General features: G+C 37.5%; 1 protein-coding gene across 3 annotated transcripts in view; it reads left to right on the forward strand.

The window, feature by feature from the left end:
• HTT (huntingtin) overlaps positions 1–24,250 on the forward strand; it is a 77,801-nt gene extending 53,551 nt beyond the window's left edge. For 2 of the 3 annotated variants that reach the window (XM_032108138.1, XM_032108141.1), the window contains 25 exons: positions 295–474; positions 1,902–2,078; positions 2,328–2,404; positions 3,659–3,797; positions 5,259–5,381; positions 6,229–6,442; positions 6,643–6,788; positions 7,223–7,400; positions 7,676–7,771; positions 8,193–8,380; positions 9,002–9,128; positions 9,986–10,086; positions 10,536–10,690; positions 11,061–11,200; positions 11,369–11,451; positions 11,725–11,855; positions 12,035–12,164; positions 12,945–13,100; positions 15,559–15,749; positions 16,180–16,294; positions 16,518–16,731; positions 16,873–16,978; positions 18,314–18,476; positions 19,104–19,264; positions 20,209–24,250. In XM_032108138.1, coding sequence (XP_031964029.1) covers positions 295–474; positions 1,902–2,078; positions 2,328–2,404; positions 3,659–3,797; positions 5,259–5,381; positions 6,229–6,442; positions 6,643–6,788; positions 7,223–7,400; positions 7,676–7,771; positions 8,193–8,380; positions 9,002–9,128; positions 9,986–10,086; positions 10,536–10,690; positions 11,061–11,200; positions 11,369–11,451; positions 11,725–11,855; positions 12,035–12,164; positions 12,945–13,100; positions 15,559–15,749; positions 16,180–16,294; positions 16,518–16,731; positions 16,873–16,978; positions 18,314–18,476; positions 19,104–19,264; positions 20,209–20,422 — 3,705 coding nt within the window. In that variant the 3' untranslated portion in view covers positions 20,423–24,250. The remainder of the gene's footprint in view (positions 1–294; positions 475–1,901; positions 2,079–2,327; positions 2,405–3,658; positions 3,798–5,258; positions 5,382–6,228; positions 6,443–6,642; positions 6,789–7,222; positions 7,401–7,675; positions 7,772–8,192; positions 8,381–9,001; positions 9,129–9,985; positions 10,087–10,535; positions 10,691–11,060; positions 11,201–11,368; positions 11,452–11,724; positions 11,856–12,034; positions 12,165–12,944; positions 13,101–15,558; positions 15,750–16,179; positions 16,295–16,517; positions 16,732–16,872; positions 16,979–18,313; positions 18,477–19,103; positions 19,265–20,208) is intronic. The other variant, XM_032108140.1, reaches the window with a different exon arrangement.
• Positions 24,251–27,642: the final 3,392 nt, after the last annotated feature.

The following is a 27,642-nucleotide window of genomic DNA, read 5'->3' on the forward strand; positions in this document are numbered from 1 at the left end:
AGCATCTTTGAATCAACCTTCTCAATTTACTTGTTTCTAACCTGTTTTCTAGTGTTTTTAGAAAAATAAGTTGCACGTTCATGGTAAATACCTTAATTTGCAACAAGATCAAAACATTTGGAAAATTTGTCATGTAAAAATAATGTTGGTGGTATTAAGATACAGACACTCTATGCCATTATTTTAAAGTAGCTACCAGAATTATGTATGGGAAGCTTCATATTGTGTCATGTTTAGTAATTAAAATCTTAATATTGGTTTTACTATGATCAGATTTTAATTTTTCCCCTTTAGTGTCAAAACCTACATGATTCAGAACACCTGACCTGGCTTATTGTGAATCATGTTCAAGACTTGATTAATCTGTCCCATGAGCCTCCAGTACAAGACTTTATCAGTGCTGTTCACAGGAATTCAGCAGCCAGTGGTCTCTTCATCCAGGCCATTCAGTCACGGTGTGAGAATCTTGCAGCTGTAAGTTTAACTTTTTGACTTCTTGTAAAGAATCAAGTCACTTCATTTCAGCGTAAGTTTAACTGATAAGTATGCAAAGTTTGACATTTCTGGGTCATTTATCAACTTCCAGTTTTATTTTAAAGTCGCTTACTTAAAAATGCAAACAGTGAACCTTATATTAGCAACTTCATTATTAGATGTGCTCCAGTCCATCAAATCTATGAATTCAAGTGGAGATGGTTAAACTGCTTTTCTTCCTTTATGGGTATTATCCCACATAATCAATATCTGAAGGGTAAATTAAAGCTGTAACTTTTGACTTCGATTTCAGTGCCTTGGTAGTATAAATAGCAAGCTACTAACTGCAGAGGCAGGAGTAGGAACCAGTCCATCTTCATAGGCCCTGGAAATATAAAAATGATTTGTGAGCTCATGCCTTCCCCATTGATCTGTTCCAAAAGTTGTATCCACTAGGTAAGGGAAAATCACCAAGAAATTCAGGATATTACTTCTGTTGATTGTTTTAGTTTTCAAATTAAAAGGAGTGGATGATGTTTTATAGGGATGTAAGGTTGTATGCATCTCTCTTAATCATGGGAAATGTCATTTGCTGGACTTCCTCTAGAGATAATTGTGGGAGATGCCACCTGCACCCTGAGTAGCTTCAGTGCTGTTTCCTATCTCTTTGCATTGTCTCTCTGCAAATCTAGGGCAGCTTTAAAGTTACGTGAGATTAATCTGGGCTTCAGTAGCTGAGAATCAGCAGAATGAACTAAACTTAATATGTTTTAATGGAAGATGTAGTCACAGTGTGAAATGCTTGGTGATTATCAGGAAAGATAGTAAAATTAAAATAGCTGGTAATAACAGACTGCTCTAAACCAAGATTGGTTTCATGAGTCAAACTAGTGTGTCTTTGTGTTTCTCCCTTTAGAATATTAGTGCTGAATTGGTGCTCATATTAAAAAAAAAGTTGAAGAAATTGAAAAAATATTTGTACACCCTTTTAATCCTGAGTTGCTACTGCTGTTTCTAAACATATGCTCAGAAAATCCCCACTGATTGTCTGGATTTCTGTACTGTCACTTTTCTTGACTATGCACATGTTCCTTCCTTCTTCCAGAAAGAGCTGAAGCTTCTCACTGTGTTCAAAGCTTTTTGCAATTTCACTTAAATGTGTAGCTTTTTTCCCCTAAAAGTTTTCCTCCCTATGTTTTGCTTACTCTTGTAAGAGTAAGCTTTTACAGTTACACGTCAAACAACTTACTGTTCATATTAATTAAATAAGCCAGTAACTCATTCACACAGAGATGATTATATTGATCAGGTAGTTGTCTGCTATAGTTTTTTCTAAATGCTTTTCCCTTTAGCTTTAAGATCTTTGTATTCCAAATTGATTGTCATGTTTTGTCTGTTTCTCTGTTTTGTGCTGTTTCAACACCTAGCCCACAACTCTGAAGAAGACCTTGCAGTGCTTGGAGGGAATCCACCTGAGCCAGTCCGGGGCTGTGCTGACCCTGTACGTGGACAAGCTGCTGTGCACTCCCTTCCGAGTGCTGGCTCGCATGGTTGACACCCTGGCCTGCCGCCGCGTGGAAATGCTGCTGGCAGCAACTCTGCAGGTACAGATAAATCCATGCCTGGGAATCACATTGGGTGGTGCCAGCAGTGTAATCAAGAGCAATGATTTAAAGTACATCCAGATATGATTAAGTGATTTCGTTTGATGATTTTTTAAATTTAATATATAGATATGTGAGTGTTTACTTCATTTCATTTTATCTCCCTGTAACTTTGTTAATCCAGTAAAAGTATTTTGGGGGATTTTGCGTATTTCTGTCCTGTAAAATTCTTGTGATTCTTTCGTATAGAACAGCATTGCTCAGTTACCAGTTGAAGAACTGGATAGAATTCAGGAGTACCTTCAAAACAGTGGATTAGCAGCAAGGTAAATAATACCAATAATACCATTAAAATGTCAAACTAAGTAATGTTCTAATACAAATCGTGTTAACTCTGTTTTCCTACATTTTGGCTTTTTTCCTAGAGGTCAGATAATGGGTCTTTTTTGGAGGTAAACCAGGAGTAAAGCCTCTCATAACATGCTGACATGTTCTGGCACAAGGGGCAGTTGTGTTGGCTGTATTGAATTTGCAGTAAGAACTACTTAAGAACTAAAGCAAGCTCTAGAGGGTTGCATCAAATTCTCTTTCTTGCATCCCACTCCATATTTAACTTTTGAGAGACAGCAGCTGCAAATTAATTTCTTAACAAAATCTGTGTTCCTAAAGCCAACTTTATTTTCCTCAAACTTGCAAAATATTGCGAGTTCAAGCTAAGTGGGCTTGGGGTTTTTTGGTTTGTATTTTTTTTTTTTCTCCCAGACAACTGTGTTAAAAGTTTTAACTGTTTAGTCTCCTGGCTGTTTAAACTGCTGGTATAAAAAGATGAAAATTACTCATTTTTTGAAAAACTTTAATTTGATGTGGGAAAGATCCTTATTTATTCCTCTTGTCATTGCTGTTTGAGGTTAATACTTGTTGACTGAAATAAGAAATAAGTAGGGGAAAGAGCCTAAAACCTGCAGTAGACCAATAGTTATGTGCCTACATAGGTAATGTTACATTTAAGTTTTTAAAAGACTCAAAAAATTACTTTGTACAAGTTCTTGATAGCAGTAGTGGAATTTAAAAAAATCTCAACCAAACAAAACAACCAGTTAAAAAGAAATTCTTGTCGCTGGTATAAATCCAGAAACTGGAGTTCTTAGTATAGTGAGGGATAATTTTTTAAAAAGAGAAGTATAGTTTTAGTGGATTCTTCAGTAATATCCGTTAGAATGTATTTTTTTTGCAATCAAGTAATCTGTTCACTAACTTAGATTCTTCTTACTCATTAAAAGATTTGCTGCATAAAGAAAGCTGAACAGCTTGTATTTTGTGCTTAAGTACATCACAAATTTTAACACTAAATTAGATTTAAATCTTTATTTGTTGGTGGTACTGAGTTAATTAATTTTGGCCACTGATACCTGAAGAAACTTTGCATCATATGACTGCACAGATCCAACAAAAACTGAAGATCTGAAGACCCTACTGCTTTTCTGTCCTGGGATTAGAATTGAGTCACTGGATGTCTTTCTATTTTTAAATTATTTACAAAACTAAGATAGCCCTCTTCTGATGTGTTCTTCTGTTTTCAGACACCAAAGACTTTACTCGCTCTTGGATAGGTTTCGTCTTATGGTAGCACCAGACACAACCAGTCCTTCACCTCTGGTTACCTCACACCCACTAGATGGAGAAGACCAACCAGCTTTAGAGACTGTAATCCTAGACAAAGTAAGATTATGTTTAGAAAGAGTCACTAAAGTGCTTTGGCTATAAACAAGCTTTACTCATTACAAAATATTTAAATGCAGCTTATTTTTACTATGCAGTTAGTGTTCTCAGGATTGTCAGTGTATCTCAAATATAGATCAGTGATTAATTTCATGTGTGTTGGCTGACTGTTGAACTTAAGATGGATAATTAACACATGCATAGATGTTTGTTATATTGACAGTGCTGTGAAAAATTTACCAAGTTTGGTTTCTTTGCTCAACTTTAATGGAAAGACTTTTATACGGTTCAATAGAGACAGATAAATAATCATGTTTTCTTGATGTATTTACTACAGTTATTAGTTTTATTCATTTGCTGAAAGTTTTTGGCTGTCTCTTGGAAATGAAACATAGCTTGTCCAGACCTCCCTTCTCAGCTTTAAATTACTTTCAGAGAACAATCAAGAATACTGAACTGTTTCTGTCTTTCATGGACTTTGATGTGTTTATTTCCAAGTGGAATGGAAGGCTGGGAGCAAGTCTTGGGGCCTTCTGTGTCTTCCTTTTTTCTAGTTTGTCCCATGGCACAGATATTTCTCCTTTTCATCCCTCCATGTTCTACACTGATGCACAGTAATAGGAAACTTATGTAACTGAGATGGCAAAAATTATTTGATTAGCTGACAGTTTGGATGAGTCTGAGCAGTTATTGGCTATGGGGAGATGTTGAGAGCGACCTGACAACAGGAGAAAATGCTGTGCCCAGAAATCATTTACCCATAGCTTTGTCTTCAAATTACCCCCAAAATTTCCTTTGTCTCTCCCTGTAAATTCTAAATAAAAGAAGTGGTTTTTGTATACTTCCCCCACAACTTCTGCATAGTTCATAGAATCAGAATATCTTAAGTTGGAAGGGACTCATAAGGATCAATGAGTTCAAATCTGTGCTTTTCACAGGGCTACCTAAAAATAAATCCTGTGACTAAGAGCATTGTCTAGATGCTTCTTGAACTCTTACAGGTTTAGTTGGGTTCTAATTAATGTCAGCAAATTTATTTGAATCTGAAGAGTTTTCTTCCTTGGTTATAGTATAGGTTTTTTTGTTATTACTATTATATTTGTTGTGACTGTAGGGTATTCTGTGCTTTTTTTCTAGATAGTCTGCTCAGCTTTAGGGTCCTAATACAAGTACCTGCACTATATATTAAGATTCATTTTTCCTCATTTCCTGTCCAGACTTTACAGAAATAGACAAGTTGTCAGTGAACATCCATTGGTCTAGTTTAAGGTGTTCCATTTCCATTTATTGCTTGTTTGTTTTGCTTTGCTTTTTAGTTTGAGGGGATTTTTTTAATACTACTGTAGGATACAGATGTCTTGGACATTCAGTGCCGATGAGTAGTTCTCCCTCTTACCCCCATATACTGTGTTGTTTTCTGAAAACAAGTATATAATAAATTTCTGCTTTTGATTATTAAAGGACTGGTATGTGTCACTAGTGAGGTCACAGTGTTACATCAAGTCTGACTCTGCACTGCTAGAAGGAGCAGAGCTGGTAAATAGGATTCCTCAGCCTGACCTGAACTCCTTCATGACCAGCAAGGTAACTTCTATGTCAGAGAAAGAGGACGTAATCAGTTCAAGTGTTCCTATTGGTAGTATTAGTAGATTACATTCTGAAGTGTTTACATTCTCAAATGTAAACACTTCAAATTTAGATAATACCGATACTGATAAAGTATACTGATAACACTAATTCACCTAATTAAAACTAAAATAGTAGGTATTTGTGTAAAAGAGAGGGTATCTGTGTCTAGCAATGTTGCTAACAGTAACTTTCTAGTAGTACATGTTGAGTAGATAGTGGAAGCAAAGGTTTATTTATGCATTGCAATCAGAATAATCCAGTTTTACCATTTTACATAATCTTGTTTTGCCATATAGTCTCTTCCAAGGCCAACTGTTTCTGTAACCTCTTCAATATCTGTGCTAGTTGACTTGGAGTAAGCCATTGACAGGCCACAGATCAATAAATCTGATGTAAAGGACAGCTTTGTTCAAATTCTCACTATGATAATTGCTGCTGGTATGGAGCAAATAATGCTGAGGAAGCTGTTTTTAAGAAGATATTTGACTTGTTTGTTTGAAAACTTATTACTTGAAGATTCCTTGTGTATATGTCATCCTTAATCTTTATTCACACATTGTCCTGAAAATCTGGAGTAAGCATATTGATTTTTCTTTCCAGTATGGTACTAGTTGGAATTTAAATGTGGAGCCAATGTGGGCTTATCCATATTGGCACACCACAGTAGAGCAGAGGTGCTAATAATAAGTTAGATATTCAATAAGCTGTAAATTTCCCCCCACATTAGTATGTTAGAATAATACCACCAAATTCTTAGTTTCACTTTAAAAGCAATTTCTTTTTATTTACTATTTGATTTCAGGAATTCAACCTAAGCTTGTTAGCACCTTGTTTAAGCCTCGGCATGAATGAGCTCTCAAGGGACCAGAAGAACAGCCTCTTTGAAACAGCTCGGAGGGTAACTCTGGATCATGTGTCTTCTGCTGTACAAAACCTTCCAGCCAGCCACCAGGTTTTTCAGCCACTATTGCCAACTGAGCCATCAGCCTACTGGAAAAAACTAAGCGATATCTTTGGTAATAGAAATAATGGTCTTTTAAAGTTTATTCTCTCCTCTGCAAAGATACTTTACAGATGTCTTGTGAATACATGAACTTACTATTTTTAAAAAAATCAAGATACCTGGCATAAAAGTGCTTATGAAATAGTTCTGAAAAACATTTATTGAAGGGAAAAAAATTCAAACTGCTAGATTTCATCCAGTCTTATTTTATAGGAGATGAGGTGATGTATCAGTCTATGATGACACTTTGTCGTGCACTGGCTCAGTATTTGTTGTTACTCTCAAAACTACCAGCTGGTCTCCGTGTTCCTCCTGACAAAGAGGATGATATCCTGAAATTCGTAGTGATGTCAGTAGAGGTAAGAAACTACACCGTAATTAAAGATGTGATGAAATGTTGGGAGAGGGAACAGCTCTATCTTAAACTGATCACCACTGAGTAATTTTTGATTGGGGCAATTCTTTTGTTTTAACTGTAGAAATTTCTTCAGTGGTTTTTGTGTTTGACCTGTGCTAGCAAATGAGATTTGGGTTATGGGACAAGGACAGTTTTATATAAGGAGAGGTTGATTGACTGATGTAATGATGATGGCCTTTGGGAGAATGGGTCCTGCACTGATTTTTGGGACACTTAATAAACAGTATATGAATGTCATAATTTTCTGAGGAAAAAATCAATACTATTTGCTACTAAAACTTTACATTTTGCCAAGTTAAAAAAAAATCACTCTTGGTTAGAAGTTGTTCTGTTGTGAGAATTTGCTATTAATAGGAAACTTCTCTTTTTGTACAGGCACTATCATGGCATTTAGTGCATGACCAGATTCCATTAAGTGTAGATCTTCAAGCTAGTCTGGATTGTTGCTGTCTGACACTACAGCAGCCTAGTCTTTGGAATTTGCTGTCTTCTGCAGCTTATGTGACATATGCTTGCTCCTTAATTAACTGCATTAGATTTATCATAGAAGCAGGTGAGTGTGGTTTGAACAGCTCGGAGAAAAATTTTGTTAATAGATTGCCAGTCATCATTGATCAAATGCTGCGTGTCTGGAATATTTCCTTTGAGTCCTTATTAATTATTTGTTTGACAAATTCATTTTTTACTACTTTAATTTCCTGTTTAAAATTTAGCATTTACTTTCGAACTTGGCAAATGCCAAATTTTACTACTATGTGGTGTTGATTAAAAAAGTGGAATATGAAGTATGTAATAGCTGTATCTTTCAAATATTTTTCTCCAATTCAGTTGCTGTGGAACCTGGTAATCAACTTCTTAGTCCTGAAAGAAAGAAGAACACTTCAAAACCTTTAAGTGAGGGGGAAATTGATTCAAATGCACAGAGTAAGTAAAAAGTGAATTTTGCTTCTGGCCTAAACTTTCACTGAAGAAATATTTTAGGTACCCTTTCCATTACTATTATTTTTAACAGTGAAAGTTCATCTGAGACCTTATTTGTATTTGGTAAATGTCTGTTAAATATAGGTTGACATATTTTTGGCAGGTATAGTTGTTTATTCTTGAAAGTTATACTTTAATGCAGTTTTTTCTTTTTGGGGACTCTGTTAGCTGTACAGTGTGCTACAGACTGAGCTTTTTAAAGTGTTGTGGGATTTTAAATTTTTAAAGTTTCTTTGTATGCATCCTTATTGTGGTTTTTTGTTGACATACTCTTTTGTTAAGAATTTTTTGTGTTTCTGTCTTTTTAAATTATTTGTCTTTTGAGTGGATTCATAAAACTGAATTTCTTTCTCTCCTAACAAAGAAACAAAACACATTATTGCAGCATGTGAAATGATAGCGGAGATGGTGGAATGCTTACAGACTGTCTTGTCATTGGGGCACAAAAGGAACAGCAGCATCCCTGCGTTTCTCACTCCTGTCCTCAAGAACATCATTATCAGTTTAGCAAGGCTGCCTCTAGTGAACAGCTACACCAGAGTACCTCCCTTGGTATGTTTATTATTCTGTGCTTTCAGGACTTCAACGTTATTGAAAAACTTTGAAAACCAAACATGGTGCTGCATCCTAAGTCCTACATCAGTAGGACTTCAACCTTAAGCTGGTTTGATCAATCAGTTTGTCTTTTTGAACCCTGGGTAGTAATATGTGCAAGGCCATTTCTCTATTTCAGCACTCTGTTTTTGCAGGGATGTCAAAACATAGTATTTTTTTTGGTTGAGACTTTTTTGCCCCCTCTGTGATGTATCAGTGTGCTTTTTCAGGCACCAGTAGTATGTGAGCTGTCTTCCTTGAATTCCATTTCAGCATAATTTCTGCACAATCTCTAAACTGAAATATGTGACAGGAACTTACTTGCTTCTGTATCTAAACGTGGATCACAAAACTGGATAATTAAGGAAGTATGATGGAAAAAGCCCTAAAATTAGAAATATGGTATACATTGTTATAAGTTGTGTTAGATGTTCCATCTTCCTTTGAGTGTTTTTCTGTCTGGAGAACTACTTTATTTACTGGTGTCTTGTTGCCTTTGAATGGTGCCTGTATATTTAGAGCTGTAATGCAAATACTATATCTGGTGTAGATAATTAAACTTCCGTTATACTTCTTTAGGTCTGGAAATTAGGCTGGTCACCAAAGCCTTTGGGTGACTTTGGCACAGTTTTTCCTGAAATCCCAGTAGAATTTCTTCAAGAAAAGGAAATATTTAAGGAGTTCATCTATCGCATTAATACACTTGGTATGTACAAAATTAAATTAATATACTTGGCTCTTATTGGGCATTTACCCATGTTTTGAAATTACTGAATAACTATATCTGAAACTGTTTGCTTACTTTTGTTGCTTATGTGGAAGACACATAGTATTTCAGAGCAGGTTAGTAATTGTGCTGCAGTAATTCTTACATTTTGTTCAATGAAGAGAGTAAATGGTAGAAATAAAGCCAAATATTATTCCAGCTCACGGGGATTTCAGTGTGCTCTTGCAGAATGACCACTTATTTTCTGAAGCATACGCTTGACAGCACGTTTGAGAATATTTTGCTTCCCCCCCTCTTTTTTTTTTTCTATTACAGTATAAAGTCCTGTGATAAGATACCTGTTACCTACCTTCAGCTCAGGCATCAGATGTTTGGGTTGGACTAGAAGATCTTGAAAGGACCCTTCCAACCCAAACTGTTCTATGACTGTGTTAGCACAGTGTTTCCAGTTCTCTCCGCCTTCTTGGAGCTGAAGGAGACAAGCTGTGGTGTTGTTCTCTGCCATACCCATCCACACCCAGTAGATCACAGAATCACAGAATATGCTGACTTGTAAGGGACCCACAAAGGTCATCAAGTCCAAACTCCTGGCCCTGCACAGGACCATTCCCAAGAGTCACACCATGGGCCTGAGAGTATTGTCCAAACACTAAAATCTGTCAGGCTTGGTGCTGTGACGACTTCCCTGGGGAGCTTCTTCCCTTGCAAAAAATGCCAAAATGAATAGGAAATGGTATGAAACTAAGTCTGTGGAAACAATGTACTTTTTTTTTAATGCTGTGTCTTGTTTAACTTTGTATTAAGACATAAATGGCTATCTCTGAGTGTTTCCATAGGATGGATCAGTCGTACTCAGTTTGAAGAGACTTGGGCTACTTTGCTTGGTGTGCTCGTAACTCAGCCCATTGTAATGGACCAAGAGGAGAACCAGCAAGAGGTAATGAAATTTTACTTAAACCAAGAAAAGTGTTTCTATTAATAAAACGGTAAAGCAGAAAAGAAGTGACTAACACTAAGGAATTTTTTATATTTTGTATTTCCTTTTTTTCATATCCTGGTGAGTTCAGACACATCCATATTCTGGCTTAAAGCCTCTGCAAGCATGTAAATAGTATGGAAAAAAATCATGAAGCTGTTTCAGCTCTTTATTAGAACATCACTCAACACAGTTTTTTTTTTTTTTTAAGATTCTTGACTAGAAATTAATTGCAGTCAGTGCTTTGTGTGCCTTGTTTATGTCACATATATTTCTGGATGGGAAGAAGCGTAGCTATCAGGCTTATTAATGATAATTTAGTGAAACATGACAAACTGATATTCAGAGCTTTTGGGATTTTTTTTTTTTTTTTTTTTAACAATTCAAATTACAGTGAGTTCATTTTACAGGAAGATACAGAGAGGACCCAAATTAATGTTCTTGCAGTGCAAGCCATAACCTCCCTGGTGCTGAGTGCAATGGCCATACCTGTTGCAGGCAATCCAGCAGTTAGCTGTTTGGAACAGCAGCCCCGCAACAAAGCTTTAAAAGCTCTGGACACAAGGTACTTCTTTTTACTTGTTTTCAAATACATAAAACTTGTTGTTAATACATAATGACAGTTGCTTAATCTAGCTGTAGCAAAAATATGAATGGATTGTATTTTCTAAGCAAGAGTATACATGGGTGGGTCTGTTTACATGGAAGTTATGTGGACTTAGCATTGTGAACCTGCTGAGTTAAAAGATTATCTGAAAAAGATAACATCTTAATAAAATCTAATAAACAGTGTGCAGAATGTATTTTTCAGCATTTTCATTTCCCTGATAATGAAAATAAGCATAGATACACAACATTGCAGAGTAAGCCAGACAGACTTGCATGAAACTATTAAAGGAAAGATCTGCTAAAATTGATTTATCTTGGGCTTTCAGGTTTGGGAGGAAGCTAAGTGTTATCAGGGGAATTGTTGAACAGGAAATCCAGGCTATGGTGTCTAAGAGAGATAATATTGCTACTCATCACTTATACCAAGCTTGGGACCCTGTTCCATCACTTTCTCCTGCTACTACAGGTAAGTGCTTGTTTGTGGGGGAGAAGGGGAGAGTGAATTTCTTTTACACTTAAAAAGTGGAAAAAATACTCTCCGAAAAATTTGAAATCCAGTTTGCAGGAAGTGAAGCCATTTTCACGTGTGCTTTGTTAGGCACTTTCTAAAAATTCGTCTTGTGTTTCGTTACAGGTGCTCTTATCAGCCATGAAAAACTCTTACTGCAGATCAATACTGAACGAGAAATAGGAGATATGGATTACAAACTGGGACAGGTTTGTTGAAAGCTCAACTTTAAACTTGATTTTTATTACATTTCTTCTAGTTCTGAAAAATCAGTTAAGAAGCATTGCATGACATCAAATAGAAACTAAAAGCTCTGAGTTCTGGAGGGTAGGTCATAACTGGGTGTCTCCTCAGCCAGAAGACTGTGTGTTGCCTGTCATTTAAATGGAAAATATATTTGGCTTCTAAGATTTCTCTAGACTGTGGTGGTGTTAAATGCACTTCTTTGCTATTTGTTTTTCTCTTCTGTGTATGTGTTCAAGGTCTCTATACACTCGATATGGTTAGGAAATAATATCACTCCACTGAGAGAAGAAGAGTGGGGTGAGGATGAGGAAGATGAGAATGACGTACCTGCTCTTTCCTCACCACCAACCTCTCCTATAAACACCAGGTATCTTGATTTTTATGTTTTTTCTCTCTTCTGAGTCATAGATAAGGTTATTTCTTCATGTTGAGTTCAATAAGCTGGGTTTATAAGTTGGATGCTGGTAAATAACTATTATTTCAAGTCAAGCATTTTAGCAGTGCTTAAGAACAGCCATTTTAACACTTGTTTATTGTTCCTTGCAGGAAGCACCGGGCTGGTGTAGATATCCATTCTTGTTCTCAGTTCTTGCTTGAACTGTACAGTCAGTGGATATTGCCATCCAACCCTAGCAAGAGAACACCAGTCATTTTGATCAGTGAAGTGGTGCGCTCAGTAAGTCTGAATTATTATTCAGAATCCTAATTGAGTATATGTTATCAAGTGTTCAGAGCTAAGCAGCCTTTGTAAAGCATCTTTTAATATATGGAACACACAGAATTTTCTTTGCAGTGCTGTTCTGTGGGCAGTACACAGATACAACTTGAGCAACTACAGCATTATACTGATTGAAGCTATATAAGCATCTGGATTGTGTATTCTGCTGCTACATTACAAATACTTTATTGTTACTTAATGATAGTTGATATTTTACTTGATTGTGTGCTAAAGCAAGATTTGCTTATCCTATTCCTTTGTAAGAAAATGAAGATGGAACAATAATGTATTAGAGAACTAAATTGATTATTAAGTGTAGAAGCAAAACGAAAGAAAAAAGGTGTGGAATGTGTCTTGGCAGCCATTATTCACTATCATAAGAGACTTAAAATGAAACTATCCTTGCAAGAGATATATGTGTTGTGTGTTTTGGGATGTTTTAATACATGGTAAATAACAATGTTTATTCATGTCCCAGAGTTACTTACTATAGTGGCTTTGATTTTGTCAGTTTTTGGTAAAAAGGATCTCTTGGAGGTCATTATTATCCGGGATGAATGGTGGAATTAATTCCGGACAACAATAGTTAATAGTTATTTCAGACCCTTGAGTAAATGTTTACACATTTAATAGATCAATTGAGGAATCTTTTGCTCACAATTATAACAGAAGGGAGAGTCAATGTTTGGCTGTCTGTTAATGGGATTTTTTTTATATTCAATTTTAATTTCTGTACAGCTTCTGGCAGTGTCAGACTTATTTACAGAAAGGAATCAGTTTGAGATGATGTACACAACACTGACAGAGTTGCGAAAGGTGCATCCATCAGAAGATGAGATTCTTGTCCAGTATTTGATACCAGCTACTTGTAAAGCTGCTGCTGTTCTTGGAATGGTAAGAAATTCTCAGAAAGTTTATTGCAAATTTCATGAGTGTCTAGGTTAACTCAGCTTCTGTTGCAAAACCTGGTGTACTTGGTGAGGGTGGTTTATCTCTAAGAATATCCTTTAGCTGATCTGCATGGCTGTAAGAAGTAATAGGATATGTATTTTGGGCTTTCAGAGTTTGCAAACATTATCTCCAGTTGCCCTGTATTTAAACAGAAAGGTTGTTTTGGTTGATAGTTTTCAAGATTTGAGCATAATTTAATGTGTTTTTTGGTTTGTCTTATTCAGTTCAGTGTTGCCTTTGCCCTGGACTCCTCATTTGTTACATTTCAGGACAGATATGAGGAATCGTGGAACATCTTTTGCTAGATTTGTATTACTGGTGAATGGCTGTAACCTCATGGGAGGCTGGGACAGTGCATGTGATAAATATATAGCCCCAGATAGTCAGGTATCCCTTGTCTTTCCCTCACTCTTCCCTCCACTGCATCATTCTGTCTTGAAATGTGTAGACCAGAGTACTTTCCAGTGAACATTGCAGAGTGGAATTTTTTTCCCTAAATTTTTAGGAAAATTTTGCTAAATATTTAGGAAAAAAAAAATAACAAATAACTTTGGAAGGAGTTAGCACTTTTAGAAACTCTGAGACTAATATAAAGCAATATAGGTAACAGTGGTAAAAGAAATTTTGAAAGGCTTTTAGGGTGGGGCTTCCAGTAGCTGTTTCAGCAGCAACTGCGCAAGGGAAGGCTGGGAAGGTGATGGCAAACATACAGAAACAGTTTTAGAGATCAGCTTATTCTGACTGGGCTGCCATTTCCCACTCAGTGAGCTAGTAACACCTTCTCACAAGCAGACAGCTGAATATAACAGCTTGGTGGGACTTAAAAAACAAGAAGGTGTTTCCATCAAGAGTTGCTTGCTGTTCTGTGCTCAGTTATGTAGAAAATCCACCTAAAAAGAGCAGCTAGAGAGCAGACACTATCTAACTGGCCTGTATTTTAGATACTTAATGAGTAAAGGGACAAGGTAAAACAAGTAATTTCTTCTAATTACTTAAATAGTAAGGAAAAGACTTTCCAAAACTAAAATTCAGAATAGATTCTGCATATTCCAGTAAGTTGTGTTATTTGATAACAAAGAGTGAAGTATCTGATACCTGCTTCACCTGTGAATACTAAACATACAATTGTGGAATCATTTAGGTTGGAAAAGACCCTTAAAATAATTGAGCCCAACCATTGACCTAACTACACCATTTCCCTAAGGCTGGAGCCTAAGGAGGCTCAGGGGGGACCTTATCAATCTCTACAACTTCTTGAAAGATTATAGCAGAGTAGGGGTCGGTCTCTTCTCCTAGGTGAAAAGTGACAGGACAAGAGGAAATGGTTCAGTGTGCCAGGGGAGGTTTAGGTTGGCTATTAGGAAAAATTTCTTCACTGAAAGGTTGGTTAAGCATTGGAACAGGCTGCCCAGGGAAGTGGTGGAGTCACCATTGGTGGAGGTGTTCAAGAAACAACTGGACATGGCACTTAGTGCTGTGGTTTAGTTGATGGTGTTGCTAAGTCAAAGGTTGGACTCGATCTTGGACGGCTTTTCCAGCCTTAATGATTCTGTGAAGTACAGGGTGATGGTCACTGCCCTGGTCCTGCTGGACACACTATTGCTGATCCAGGCCAGTTGCCCTTGGCCTTGTTGGGCACACCTGGTTCATGTTCAGCCACTCTCAACCAGCACCCCCAGGTCCTTTTCCACCGCGCCCTTTCCAGCCACTCTGCCCCAGCCTGTAGCACTGCAGGGGTTGTTGTGACCCAGGGGCAGGACCTGTCACTTGGCCTTGTTGAACCTCAGACCATTGGCCTTGGCCCATTGATCCAGCCTGTCCAGATCCCTCTGTGGAGCCTTCCTGTCCTCCAGCAGATCAACATTCCTGCCTGAGAGTGCACTTGATTCCGTCATCCAGATCATTGGATTGGTGGAGGGGAAAGACGTGTAGGTCTGAGTACCAGTGCTCTCAGAGAACATATAAATGGAACAATGTGCTATGAGTTGAGTAGACAGATAGTAGATGGCAGAGTATAGTTGTCTGGTACCAATTTGTTTCAGATGGAAGCATCCTTTGTGCTTAGCTGGAAGGCCAGAAAATTTCAATCATTCAAGTCCTATATTCTTAATAGCACGTACTATTTACTGAACTAATCCTTATCTTGTTTGGGTTTTTTTCATTTTAAATCGTGACATAACTTTGTACAAATAAAAGTAGCATCAATTTACTAGTTAATCTGCAACTCATCTCTTACCTGATTGTATTAGTCTTGTATTTGATTCAAAGTAGTTTAAGCTAGGCTCTGGTTTGTTCCCTATTTTCTATTCTTCAGTTTGTTCCAAGTATTTCCAAATGACAGGACTTGCCAGTTTTTAAACCAGTGTTGACTTCTAATGAATACTCTTGTTGAATGTATTAGGATAAAGCTGTGGCTGAACCAGTAAGTCGACTGCTGGAATCAACCCTAAGAAGCACCCATATGCCAAGTCGGATTGGAGCTCTGCATGGAATTCTTTATATCCTTGAGTGTGACTTGCTCGACGAGACAGCAAAGCAACTCATTCCAATTATCAGCGAGTATCTGCTCTCCAATTTGAGAGGAGTAGCACAGTAAGACTCTTCCCCCTTTCCCCCTCGCTCCAAACTGTTGCGTGTTTATGTGTGAACAAAAGGGCTCTCTGTTGTTGGTGGTTGCCAGTACATTTTAGAGCAGGCTGTTGTATCAAGCAGGTTTTGGCATTTTCATTGAAAATATCATCCAGTTTTAGGTTTAACTTAGAGTGAAATCATATTTGAGGGTGAGAAAACTGATAGTACAGGCTTTTGTGTCTTTGGTAAACTGTGTTACTTAAATATCATTTCTCTGTCATTTTCGTGGTAATCAGTGTTCTCTTATGGCATCTCGGAGATACTTTCTGTGATTTTAAAAAGGGCTTATGTTTCATGTGCAAAAATACTTTGTGTTTCAAGGAATTGTTTATAGTGTCTCTGTGACCTAGACAACTTTGAGGTGACCACTAGTGTTTTTGCTCATTTACAGTTGTGTGAATATCCATAACCAACAGCACATCTTGGTAATGTGTGCAGCTGCTTTCTATTTGATTGAGAATTACCCACTTGATGTAGGGCCTGAATTCTCTGCAGGAATTATACAGGTATGTTGTGATGCCTCCAGTTAGCGGTGGTCATGTAACCTGAGATCACCACATAGCTGTCTTTAACACTTAACTTGATTACTGAGGTGTGGCTTTGCTTTTGGGTTTAGTTTAATCAGTTTTTGTTGATACCTCATGCTGTCGCATACTATTGGGGTATGATGCTAGAAGATGACCTAAATACACCTCAAAACCAGGCAGTTGGCTTTTTGCTGTATTTCAGATGTGTGGAGTCATGGTGTCTGGAAGTGATGAATCAACACCATCCATTATTTATCACTGTGTCCTGAGAGGATTGGAACGACTCCTCCTTTCAGAGCAGCTTTCTAGGCTGGACAGTGAGTCGCTGGTTAAACTGAGTGTTGACAGGGTGAATGTGCAGAGCCCCCACAGAGCAATGGCAGCCCTTGGATTAATGCTGACTTGCATGTACACAGGTATTCAGTTTTTTATACTTCTGATGTGCTGAGAGACTGGCTGAAGAACAGTGCTAATTTTCTTAACTTATTTTTGTTACCAAGAGTAAGAGAAGTGTATTTTAATATCCCCAGTTAACTTGTAATATTATTTTGGTTTAGGAAAGGAAAAAATCAGTCCCAGCCGTATAACAGATGCAAATCCTGGTGCTCCTGACAGTGAATCTGTGATTGTAGCTATGGAACGAGTATCTGTCCTTTTTGATAGGTAAGAGGACAAAATGTGTAAGTGGGGTTCTGGGAGGGAAATGATTCTGTTTGTCACTGTGTGGTCACTTCTCTATTTGACAGTTCTTACAGTTAATTAATGATTAACTGTACTCTCTACTTACTCTTGCTTAAAAGTTACGCTCCTGGTATACACAGTAACACTGATGGAATTGCTGAAGGCAGCACAAATGTACAGGAATGTAAATGAAAACCAGACATGTCCTAACTGAGACTGTGTGCTGCACAAACCATAATACTTCATAAATGTATTTCCAGCTCCCTTCAGGTCAAACTCTTAAGTGCTTTTCAGGATGTCTTCTACATAATCAAGGATATAAATCCAGTTTACAGGAAATAATCTTTCAAACCACCCTAAGAGTTTAAAACTTTCTTTCCCCCCCCCCCCCCCCACAAGAATTGCTCTTTCTGAGCCTGTTAAGTAGTTGCAGTGGAAGGATACAGGAAAACTTCTGTATTCACATGGAACTCATTAATGGAAACATTTCAAAAGCCCTGTTTTGATCTGACAATCTCAAGCTGTCTTAAGTGAGTATAGCATGTTAGATTTTGCATAGTAGTTTGTGGGTAATGGTTTACATTTTTTAAAGTGTTCTGTGGTTTTTCCATAACACTGGAGGAGGGTTTCACTTCTGCACTTGGTGAGAACAGAACTAGAGCAGTCAGTGCTTGAGTGCTTTAGAATATATCACTCTGAAGAGTTAGCAAAACAAATGTGACTAGTAAAAGCAAAAAATAACTTTTGCAGGGAAGAATCACATGGTAACTTGATCTTGACAAATCAACAGATGCAGCCTTTATTAGAAACACTTTCCAATCAGTATGATTTAAACAAAATTGTCTGTATGTTGGAGTATCTTTTCCCCTCTTTGCACAGCAATGCAACTTACTTTTCTTGTTTGTTACATTGGTCATTCTAATGCAAAGACCTAATGAATGGAAATCAGTGTTCTGCTTATAAATGGTCCTTGCTCTGATAACTAGGAGGAGTGATCTCCCTGTCCTTTTTTGTTCTTGTGTAATGTTTTCAGCATTCCTGTTGGTAAGTCTCATCTCTGATGCAATTCCAAACCTTCAAAAAATGTGACTATTTAAAAAAGAACAGGGGAGAGTGTAGGGTAAAGACACACCTGTAACAGCTTCTGACAGCTTTGATAGACCTCTTTGGGTAGTCTGTTACCCATGAAGATTTGGATTCATCAGTGTTGGAAAGGTGCCTATTCAGAGATGAAAGTAAAATGTTCTTTCCATTGGGAAAGAACAAGATGGGTATTTGAATTCAATCATAAAATATTTTATTTTTTATTATTTGCAGGATCAGGAAGGGATTTCCTTTTGAAGCTCGAGTAGTGGCTCGGATTCTTCCACAGTTCCTTGATGATTTCTTCCCCCCACAAGATGTAATGAACAAAGTCATTGGGGAATTTCTGTCCAATCAGCAGCCATACCCACAATTCATGGCAACAGTAGTTTATAAGGTAGTATTGATACATTTATTTTTCTTAAATGTTTCAGAAGATTTCTAAATAATTGACAGCTCAGCTGAGGGGTTTGTTAATTATATCTAACAAACCAGTCACAGTGATTGAGCTGTGATGCTGTGAGTTTTGGCTTCCAGGCAGCATTGAGGGCTAGAATTGCCATGTCACCTGGAAGCCAAAGCTCACAGAAGGACAGTTCAGTCACAGATAACAAGAAAATACAGAAAATTAGTAGTTGTGATCCTGGTGCTTAGATTCTAGGTCTGAGGGAGCCATCACCTTATGAACCCAACAGTCAAGCCTCTGTGGACTCAGCTGGGCTTCTGGGTTTTTGGCTCTTCAGCACCTGCTGGACTTGTGCATCACTGGAGACAGTATGTGCACAGCGCATTTGAGCTATAAAAACAGGGACACCAGACAAGTCTTATATTTCTGTATGATTAGTTCAGTTTGGCACATATGTCATGAGTCCAGTTCATTAATTCATTAGACTCAGAGTTGTCTCCAGGAATCCAGTTTGTGACCGTCAGAGCTTTGTAGCTGGAGAGAACCTTTACAAGAGAAACAGAACTTCTTCCCACATCCATCCACCCTGTCTTTATTCCTGTGTACAATATTTTGCAGGTATTCCAGACACTGCATAGCACTGGACAGTCCTCAATGGTCCGTGACTGGGTGATGCTCTCTCTCTCCAATTTCACACAAAGAACACCTGTGGCAATGGCAATGTGGAGTCTTTCCTGTTTTTTTGTCAGTGCTTCCACCAGTCAGTGGATTTCAGCAATGTATCCTAAAAAGATTGAATGTGTGCCATTTCTGGGTAATTATAGTGTAAAGCCTTGAAGGATAAGGGTACAAGTGTAACACAGCACAAAGGCAGTTTTACTGCAGATAGTGATGGTATATATATTGCTTTGTGCTGTTGGTACCTCAGGTTTGTAGGGGAAAAAAGAGAACTTCTAAACAGATTATGACAACAAAGTTATCTAAAACTACTGCTTTAAGATCAGTTCCTTTTGACAATGCTAGATGATTGGGAAAGTCCTTACTTTGAAGGACTTTTTAAAAGCTTCACCAAGATAGCACTGCTATGACCTTTAAAAGCTTTGCTCTCTATTCCTTCTGCAAGCTAAAATACATTGAAAAAAATGAAAAAAGCCAACAAACTCAAAATCAAGAGAATTATCCTCTACATACAAACTGTATTTTGCAGTTATCACCCTGTCTATGCACTGCAGTAATTCTGAGCTTTGGCAGTGGAATGCCATCAGCCAAATAAATTGGAACAGGAAAAAGATACATATACGTAGGTGGTATTAGTGCTGGGTTTATTTAAAAACAAACAACCCCATCAAACAAACAGAAAAATAACTGTTGCATTTTGTGATCAGACAAAAATGTGGCCATTTGTCATGTTTGAAATGTCCTAATGACTCAATTGCAGCAGTGCTCTTTGGCTGTCAGCAGTTGCTGATTGCATTGTTTGCTCCAATGGATAAAGAAAACTACTGCTAGCTTGAAATAAATTTCTGATGATAAGAAATTATGTGATGTTAATGAAGAAATAGGATTTATGTAGTAGCAGTTAATTGCTAGATGACAGTATTTTGCACTTGAATGTTGTTGGTAAACTCAAGACTAAACTGTTTTAATGGAGACCAGTGTTTGAAACTGCTAAACCAAAAGAAGAGCAATGTCTGTCATTTTATGACCTTAACTTACATTTCAGTCTTCCACATATTATCAGTAGAATGGGAAAATCAGAGCAAGTGGATGTTAACATCTTCTGTTTGGTGGCCATAGACTTCTACCGACACCAGATTGATGAAGAATTGGATCGGAGGGCCTTCCAGTCGGTGTTTGAGGTGGTAGCATCTCCAGGAACCCCATACCATCGCCTACTGGCTTGTTTGCAAAATGTCCACAAGGTCACAGCATGTTGAACATCCTGATGTGTAGTGGAACTGCATGACTAATGTTGGAATATGAATTATGGGGAATGCAAGATCAAGAAAATACCTGGGGTTGCATTTGTGATAAATATGGACCTGTCAGTTTTCCTTCCAGCACGCATGGACAAGTGCTCTGCAGCACTGGAAATCACCTGAGAAGTCAAGTGTAGTTGTTGTTGACACCAGGCACCTCTAAGTGGAAAGAAGTATGTCAGTGTTTTTCAAGTGGTGTTAGGGACTGACGTGAGCCACACATCCTAGCTGTAAAATGTGGGCTAGTACCACATGCAAGGTAGCTGGTATTCCTCTTCTTCCCAGTATGCAGCTGAAGCCACTGTGGTGCAGCCAGTAAGACACTGACAGACTGTTACTACAACCTGCAGTCATTAGCCAACTTCATAGTTTTATGTACCTGTATATACCGTTGTGTACTACAGAATAGAATTTCTTTCCTAATGTCTCTCCCAAACAAAGAAAAGAGAAAATGGCTTTTATGATTTACACTTCCAGCATGTAATTTCTCTCTCTGGACTTTCTGATATCCAGTGGTGTATGTGTTGGTGATACCAGAGATATAGTGCACATACGTAACCACACATTTATCTTTTTTCTTCTCAGGATTTCAAATTTGAGTACAGTATATCAGTGAAAGAAATTTTAACTTAAATATTTCTATATTATGTACAGTATGTAAAATTGTAAGATGTGTGGTGCATGAGCTGTGCTGTAATTGGAGATGAACAAAAGCCATGCTACTGAATGTCTTGACATCTGTATTGTCCTCATTTTTTCTGCTTGTGCTTGAATTCATGTTCCTTTTGGAAATCCATCTTAATGTACAGATTACATCTTGTTTTGCATCTCACTTTTTCTTAAAGTGCTTTAAAACTGGAATATGTTGATTAATTTGTCTTGAGAAACTGTACTAAGGAGGCATTCTTGTGATCCACTTTACTGTAGCTTCTTTTGAATTCCTTTATTTTGAGACATAATGGTAAAAAAGAGGACTAGTTACTCTGGATCAAACTTTAGATACTTAAGAAACTGCTCTTATTTGCTGCACAGCATTTTAAGAGACAAAATGGTGCAAGCTCCCCAGTTGTCAACAACCATTTGATCTTTCCTAACTGAGACCGTGGAGTCATCTGGACCACTCCAATGTAAACAAATTTATGGTAGCAGTAAAGAATCAGAAGGCTACTGTGGTCTACTTTGGGACTGGCTAAAGTGTTAGATTACACAACCTCTTTTATTACCTGTTGTATCCATAAAACTTTAGACACAGCCACAACACAAATTTCCATGAATTTCAGGACACTACACAGGGCCAGATTTAGCTTTTACTCACCACCCAGGGAATACCATTGATTCCTAAGCTTTACCTGAGGAAATCTAGCACAGCATTTGTCTTTAGTTGTATTTGTTATAAGTCTTGCATTATAGAGAAATGATACCTTGGTTCTCAGTCAGATCCTACATTTAACCTCCCTTCATTTTCTTATCACACCTTTTGGTGACACTTGGAAAAATGAGATAGTGTTGTCAGGAGGAGCATGTACTGTATGTATTTCTGTATATAATGTATATGTTGAAATTATACACGTGACAACATTTAATGTATACAGATGTGTATATTTGTATTTATTAAACCCATGTATTTAAACTAATTCCAATCTAGACCAAAAATTGTTGCTTCTGCCCGTAAATTGATTATAAAGGAATTGTCCGCTGGTGTCACTTCCTTTTAGAAACTGGTAGAGGAAATTGATAGTATGGGCAGTAGAAACAACTGTAGATGTTGCTGTATTTAGCTCTCTACAGGTCTTCTTATCTAGAGCAATTATTTCTGTCCTTAGCTGGGTTACTCATCTTCCTTGGGCCACACCACTGTGGTGATTTTTAAAAGAAACTGAACAGGATTTCAGAAAAAGGTTTAATAAAATAGATACTGTTTGAAAGTTTTTGAGTTATATTGGAAATTATCTGACAAAAGTCTAATTCCAGGCAGTGAGATATAATGCCCTGTGTTTCATTAAGGGGTAGTATAGATCACTCTTCCCTTTTGTAATCACCAATAATCATTTTGTACTGTAAACCCACATACCAGTCAGTTTTTGTATAATATATAGTTTAAGTGAAGATATTTTTGTAAGGTATTTTCCAGAATTTAAAATAGATTTTAATATATTTTTTAAGCATCAGATTAGTCAAATTCTCACCATATAACTGTATATGTTGTGTTATGAAACTGTTAAATTCTTCATAATTTTAAGCTCCTCATGATTAACACAGTCCAGCTGGTTACTTTACCTTGGGATCAGAGGAGCTAGACCCTTTATAAAACTTTCCAAACCAGCTTGAGACTTCCTATAGAATCTTTCCAGCCAGTGAAGAAATACACTGACTTTAGCAGTCAGCACAGCTGGGTGAAAAACATTAGATGTGACAGACTCCCATTCCTCAAATGCCTCTTGCCAGCCTTAGAGCAAATCCTTGCATTACCTGTTTCAAGACAAGCTCTAGAGCTGATGCACTCAGTTCTAACCTCACACAGATTCACTGGTAGTAATAACTTCATCTGTTTTAACCTCTCTTGGAGATTTGTTGTAGTATATATACCTCCTGTAACGTGTCCTAAGTGTCTAAAGAAGGGCACCTCCTCTTAGGAAATTCTCTGTGACCTGAAGGGATTGTAGCTTAAGGGTCTTCCTAGTGTGGGAACACACTCCAGTAGTGCTTCAGTTCTGACATTTCACTGCAGCACACTTTCCTGTCTTCTTCCTAGACATTCTTTGCACACCCTCATTTCTTTTGGAGTGAAATCATACTCAAAATCACTCCTGTCTGCTTTTGGTGACACAAGCCATGAGGTGTGCCATAGGGGCAGTAACAGCAGAACAATGGCCACTAAGGGATTCTGATACTGGATTAAAAGGAAATAAAAATACTGCTTGTCCTTTGAGATTGACTCGATGCAAGATTTTATTTCACAGAGTGTTTTTAACTTGCTGTAAACAGAAAGCTAATTCTGAAAATTAGCCTGTTCATTTTTTCATTGAGAGCAGGGTAGAAATGTGTTTGGTCTTAAGACATACAGTGAAAAGTGACATGCAGTGAAAGTGGCTTCTTTACAGCCTTACAAGATGTGAGATATGGCATGACTGAGAGCATACTTGAGACAGATTAATGTTTAAAACTTCATTTACAATTCAGTTGTCAAAGAACCTACTTTACTAAATCTATAACGTGGCCCTCCCCTAAGAATACTGTATGCCAGCCAACTTGCTATAAATAGCTTTTGGACCAGCTACCCACTGGCCCATTAAATAAAGTTTACTTTGTGTTTCATTTCAGCGCATGCCCCCTCCCTTGCACTGAGTGCAAGAGTGAGGAGTTGCAAACTACAACTTACTGTAAACCGGTTCTTATTTGCAGGATTTAAAGTATTTTATTTACTATTTATGTTGTTTTCCAGTTGAAATTGAATGTGAGTTTATTTTAATCTTCTCTAAAGTGTATATACTCAGATGTCATTTCTTGCCTAAAGCATCTAGTAAATGATTGTGTGTTACTTTTGCTTCAGTAGGAATGCCTTCTTAGCACCAAGACATTGCTTGTTTCTTAACCACCAGCAGCATTCCGAAAGCACTGAGTAATGAGTGAACAGATTTAGGTCCAATGAAGGGGGGCACAAGTGGAACTTTTCGGGTTAAAAGTTATTTGTTGATATTGGGTAGATTTGCCTTACGAGCGTTCTGTCTTGCCATTCTTCTTTTTCAATGGCTGTTAACTATATAGCAGATGAGGTTGTGTCAAAAACACTGCAAAGACAGTTCTCCAAGAGCAGCAGACCTGGTTTGTCTTAAGATTTTGTGGAGCTGTCAGGGCTGAGCATTTATGCTTCCTAAATAAAAGAAATTTTAGGGTATAATGAGCAATAAATAATAGCAATAAGCAGTTTAATTACATTCAGTCATTCAGGATCTTACCCGGCGGTTGAAAGGGGTGGGAGAAGATGGGGAACTAACTGAGTACATTCATTCCATTAATCAGACTTTTTCCATGTACAATCCCAACTAAACTTTATACTAAAGGTAGAAATCAACTGAGTGACAATGGTATGTGCTTTGCTCTTCTAAAACAATTTTGATTATAAGGATACATTTGATGAAGGTTACAAGAGGGCAAAATACTTTGCTAGTTTTTAGGTAGTTTAAGTATTTTAAAGTGAAAACAAGCTGCTGTAAAAACTAGAGTAAGCAATGTAGCAAAATTTTGGGGAAATTAATTATGTTAATTTTACCTAATACTGAGATTTTGGGTGAACTCTTTGTGCATGCTACCTAAGTATCCATTTAAAAATCTTGAGAATCCCACAGTCATACCCAGGAGAGCTTCTACTGTATATCAAGTTTTTAGCTGTATTCAGGTAACTGGGTATAAATGCTGCAGAGCATTTGTGAAGCATGCGCTGCTTTTTGTCACGTGCATTTTGTGTGAGCTTATCATTCCCATCAGTCCGTGTATACACACCATCAAGTTGGATAAACTTGACAAGGATAAGGTAACGCACCCTGTGGTGGGGTATAGTTTGAGGGCAATGATGAGCAAAAGCTTGGAGCCCCAACCTGAAAGCAATTGTACTCAAGGGAAAAGGAAAGCATATAATTTTAGATGTATGTTTAAGTTAAAAAAAAAATGCTGAAAATACTGCACATTGAAACTAAAAGAGAAAATAAAATGCAACTATTACTGTAAGTGATTTTTTCTCTGGTTATTTAAAAAAAAAAGGCTTGATGCATTCTTACTAGAGTTTTTCCCCAGTATCTCTTCTTTTCAGCAACTATCAAATACTGAGTATTATTAAGATATGCAAGAATACTTTAACTCTCTGCAAATGTAGCTATGCTGCACAATCACACTGCTGTTTGCAATTAACCAAGAACTATCACAGTTGAGCTTTTAATTGTATCTAATAGTCATGCTTGCCAAAACTTCTCTGGGATTCTAGATGAGATCAGAAAAGGCAAAATTTAAGTGTACAGCTGTATTTGTGAATGAGAGTGTATTTATCCACAGCAGTCCTGGGGAGAGATAATGTTACACAGGAGAAGAAATGGTTTAACTTGCCGAAGCTTGGTTTCCCAGCTGTTGGGCTTGCATCTTAAAAGAAACTTCTGGGTGGTCCTGCTGCTGAACACTGGAGGATCTCTTGCAGTACTCAATGGCTCAGAGACATCTTGTTTTGATTAACTTTGCAGCACTTGGCTGTTCTCTGGAAACTCTGGCATAAGGTTTGAAGTAGTAGCTTACTGTTGAAAGCACGTGCTGGTTTTGTCCTTAGTCAAAATAACTTTTACATCTTGTTTTTCCTTGTCGGCGTTGGTGGCAACTGATCAGCCTCCGTGTCACCTTTTAGTGTAGCCGTGGAGCCAAGGGACAGAACTGTGCTGTGGTAAGTGGCTTTGTCTTCAGAGCCGGAGACTTGTTTGAGTAATAAAGTCTTCATCTTTTTGTCACTCAGAGAAGAATACCCATTTAATTCTGGAAATATTATCCCTAAAGATGAATTTCCGAGCAATGAAGCATTCCACTTAGTAGACTAGAACTTTTTCATTTACTACAACTTTTCTGCTTTCCTCACTGCCTCTCCTGTCCTGTGTAGGTATTGGGCTTGTTTTCCCAGTTTTTAGGCAGTGCAGCTGTAAGAGTATGGCAGCCATCATTTGGGAATTGGCATGGCTCCACCCCAGTTACAAGACAAAAAGCTTTGATTGCCTGTAGAATCATACATAATTATACCATAAGTTTTGCATAACTGTTTGAAGAGATGAAAAGATTTGTAACTTGTACATTTGTTAAAAAGTTGGAAGTAGGAACATGAAAAAGTTTATATAGTTTGTATAGAATGTTATCTTCTGAGTAAGCCAAATCTTCTACTCCTCTATTGCAGCTGTAATTCTGCCTTAATTTTGTTTCTGATCTTTCCCATGGTGTACACATCCAGGTATGGCAGAGTAGTCCTTACCCCAGGTGCTGTTTTAATATCCTCCAAGCTGCAAATGTCATGGGTAGATTTTGATCAAGTGCAACCTGATTGTTTTACCTCACTATTTACGTTTTGGAGTTCTTTCAGCCAGGCTGCAGTGTATGGGCTCCTAACAAAATGTATCCCTGAGGGCTGGGTTTGACCATACACCAGATGCCCACAGAGCTGTGAGCCAGGTTAAGTCAGACCATTTAAATACAAAGTTTTTGCTGATCTAGCTCATCTTGAATTACATGCACTGTAAAACTTCAAGTCGGTGTTGAAATAACATCTCCAGATTAGAATCTTAGTCTTTTCTATCCCTTTCTTCGCCTGAGGAAGAGGCACTAAGTGTGTTTTCATCCCTGTCTTGCTGTTAAATGGCTCTAGGATTGAAGCATCTGTCTTGTCCAATGGAAATACAAGTATAAAGCTTTCTAACTTAACTTTTCTTGGTGTGTCTTGTTAATGTTGACATTTCAAATACCATCTTTGGCATTTGATTTAACATCTATGAAAATAACACAATTCATTGTTTAACTTTTATTTCAGGCAAGTTTGGGCAGATACGCTTTTAATTACACTTTGTTCATAGTCATTTTTCTTTGACTTCGTAACTGCTTCAAACTACCACTTTTTTAAATGAACACTGGATGCTGCAGAACGGGGAGGTATTTTTAAGTGCTTTCGAGGCTTCTGATCCTTCCATCTCTTGGTAATGTGGCTTAAGCTCATTCCTTCTCCTGTCTTCTTTCCATATTTCACCTGTCGAATGCTTGAAAATAAAAGTTGTAGGTCATCAATAGATTGGTATGTGACTAAGTAACAGGGGATAAGACTGAATGATCCAAAGTACCTGCAGTTTATGAAGTAACTGGGAGTCCTGAAGAAGTGAATCTTAAGAAGGGGACCAAATTTGCAACTTTTTTGCTACTGAACGTAGCAATCTAAGAATATCCTTCATATATTTATCTTCATCAGTACCAAAATCAAATGCTTTCACAATGACATTTCAGTCTGTACTGTTGTTGCTTTACTGCTTTTGTGGTTCTATCTGTGCTCACTGAAGCAGCATATTTATATACTGCAGTTACTTAAATGTGAGCTTGTGGATAATACCTGTCCCCATTGCAGTGTGATCTGATAATACTAAAAACAATGTGAGAAACACGATCTGGCAGCT

This window comes from Corvus moneduloides, chromosome 5 (genome assembly GCF_009650955.1).
Source record: "Corvus moneduloides isolate bCorMon1 chromosome 5, bCorMon1.pri, whole genome shotgun sequence".
Lineage (NCBI taxonomy): Eukaryota > Metazoa > Chordata > Aves > Passeriformes > Corvidae > Corvus > Corvus moneduloides.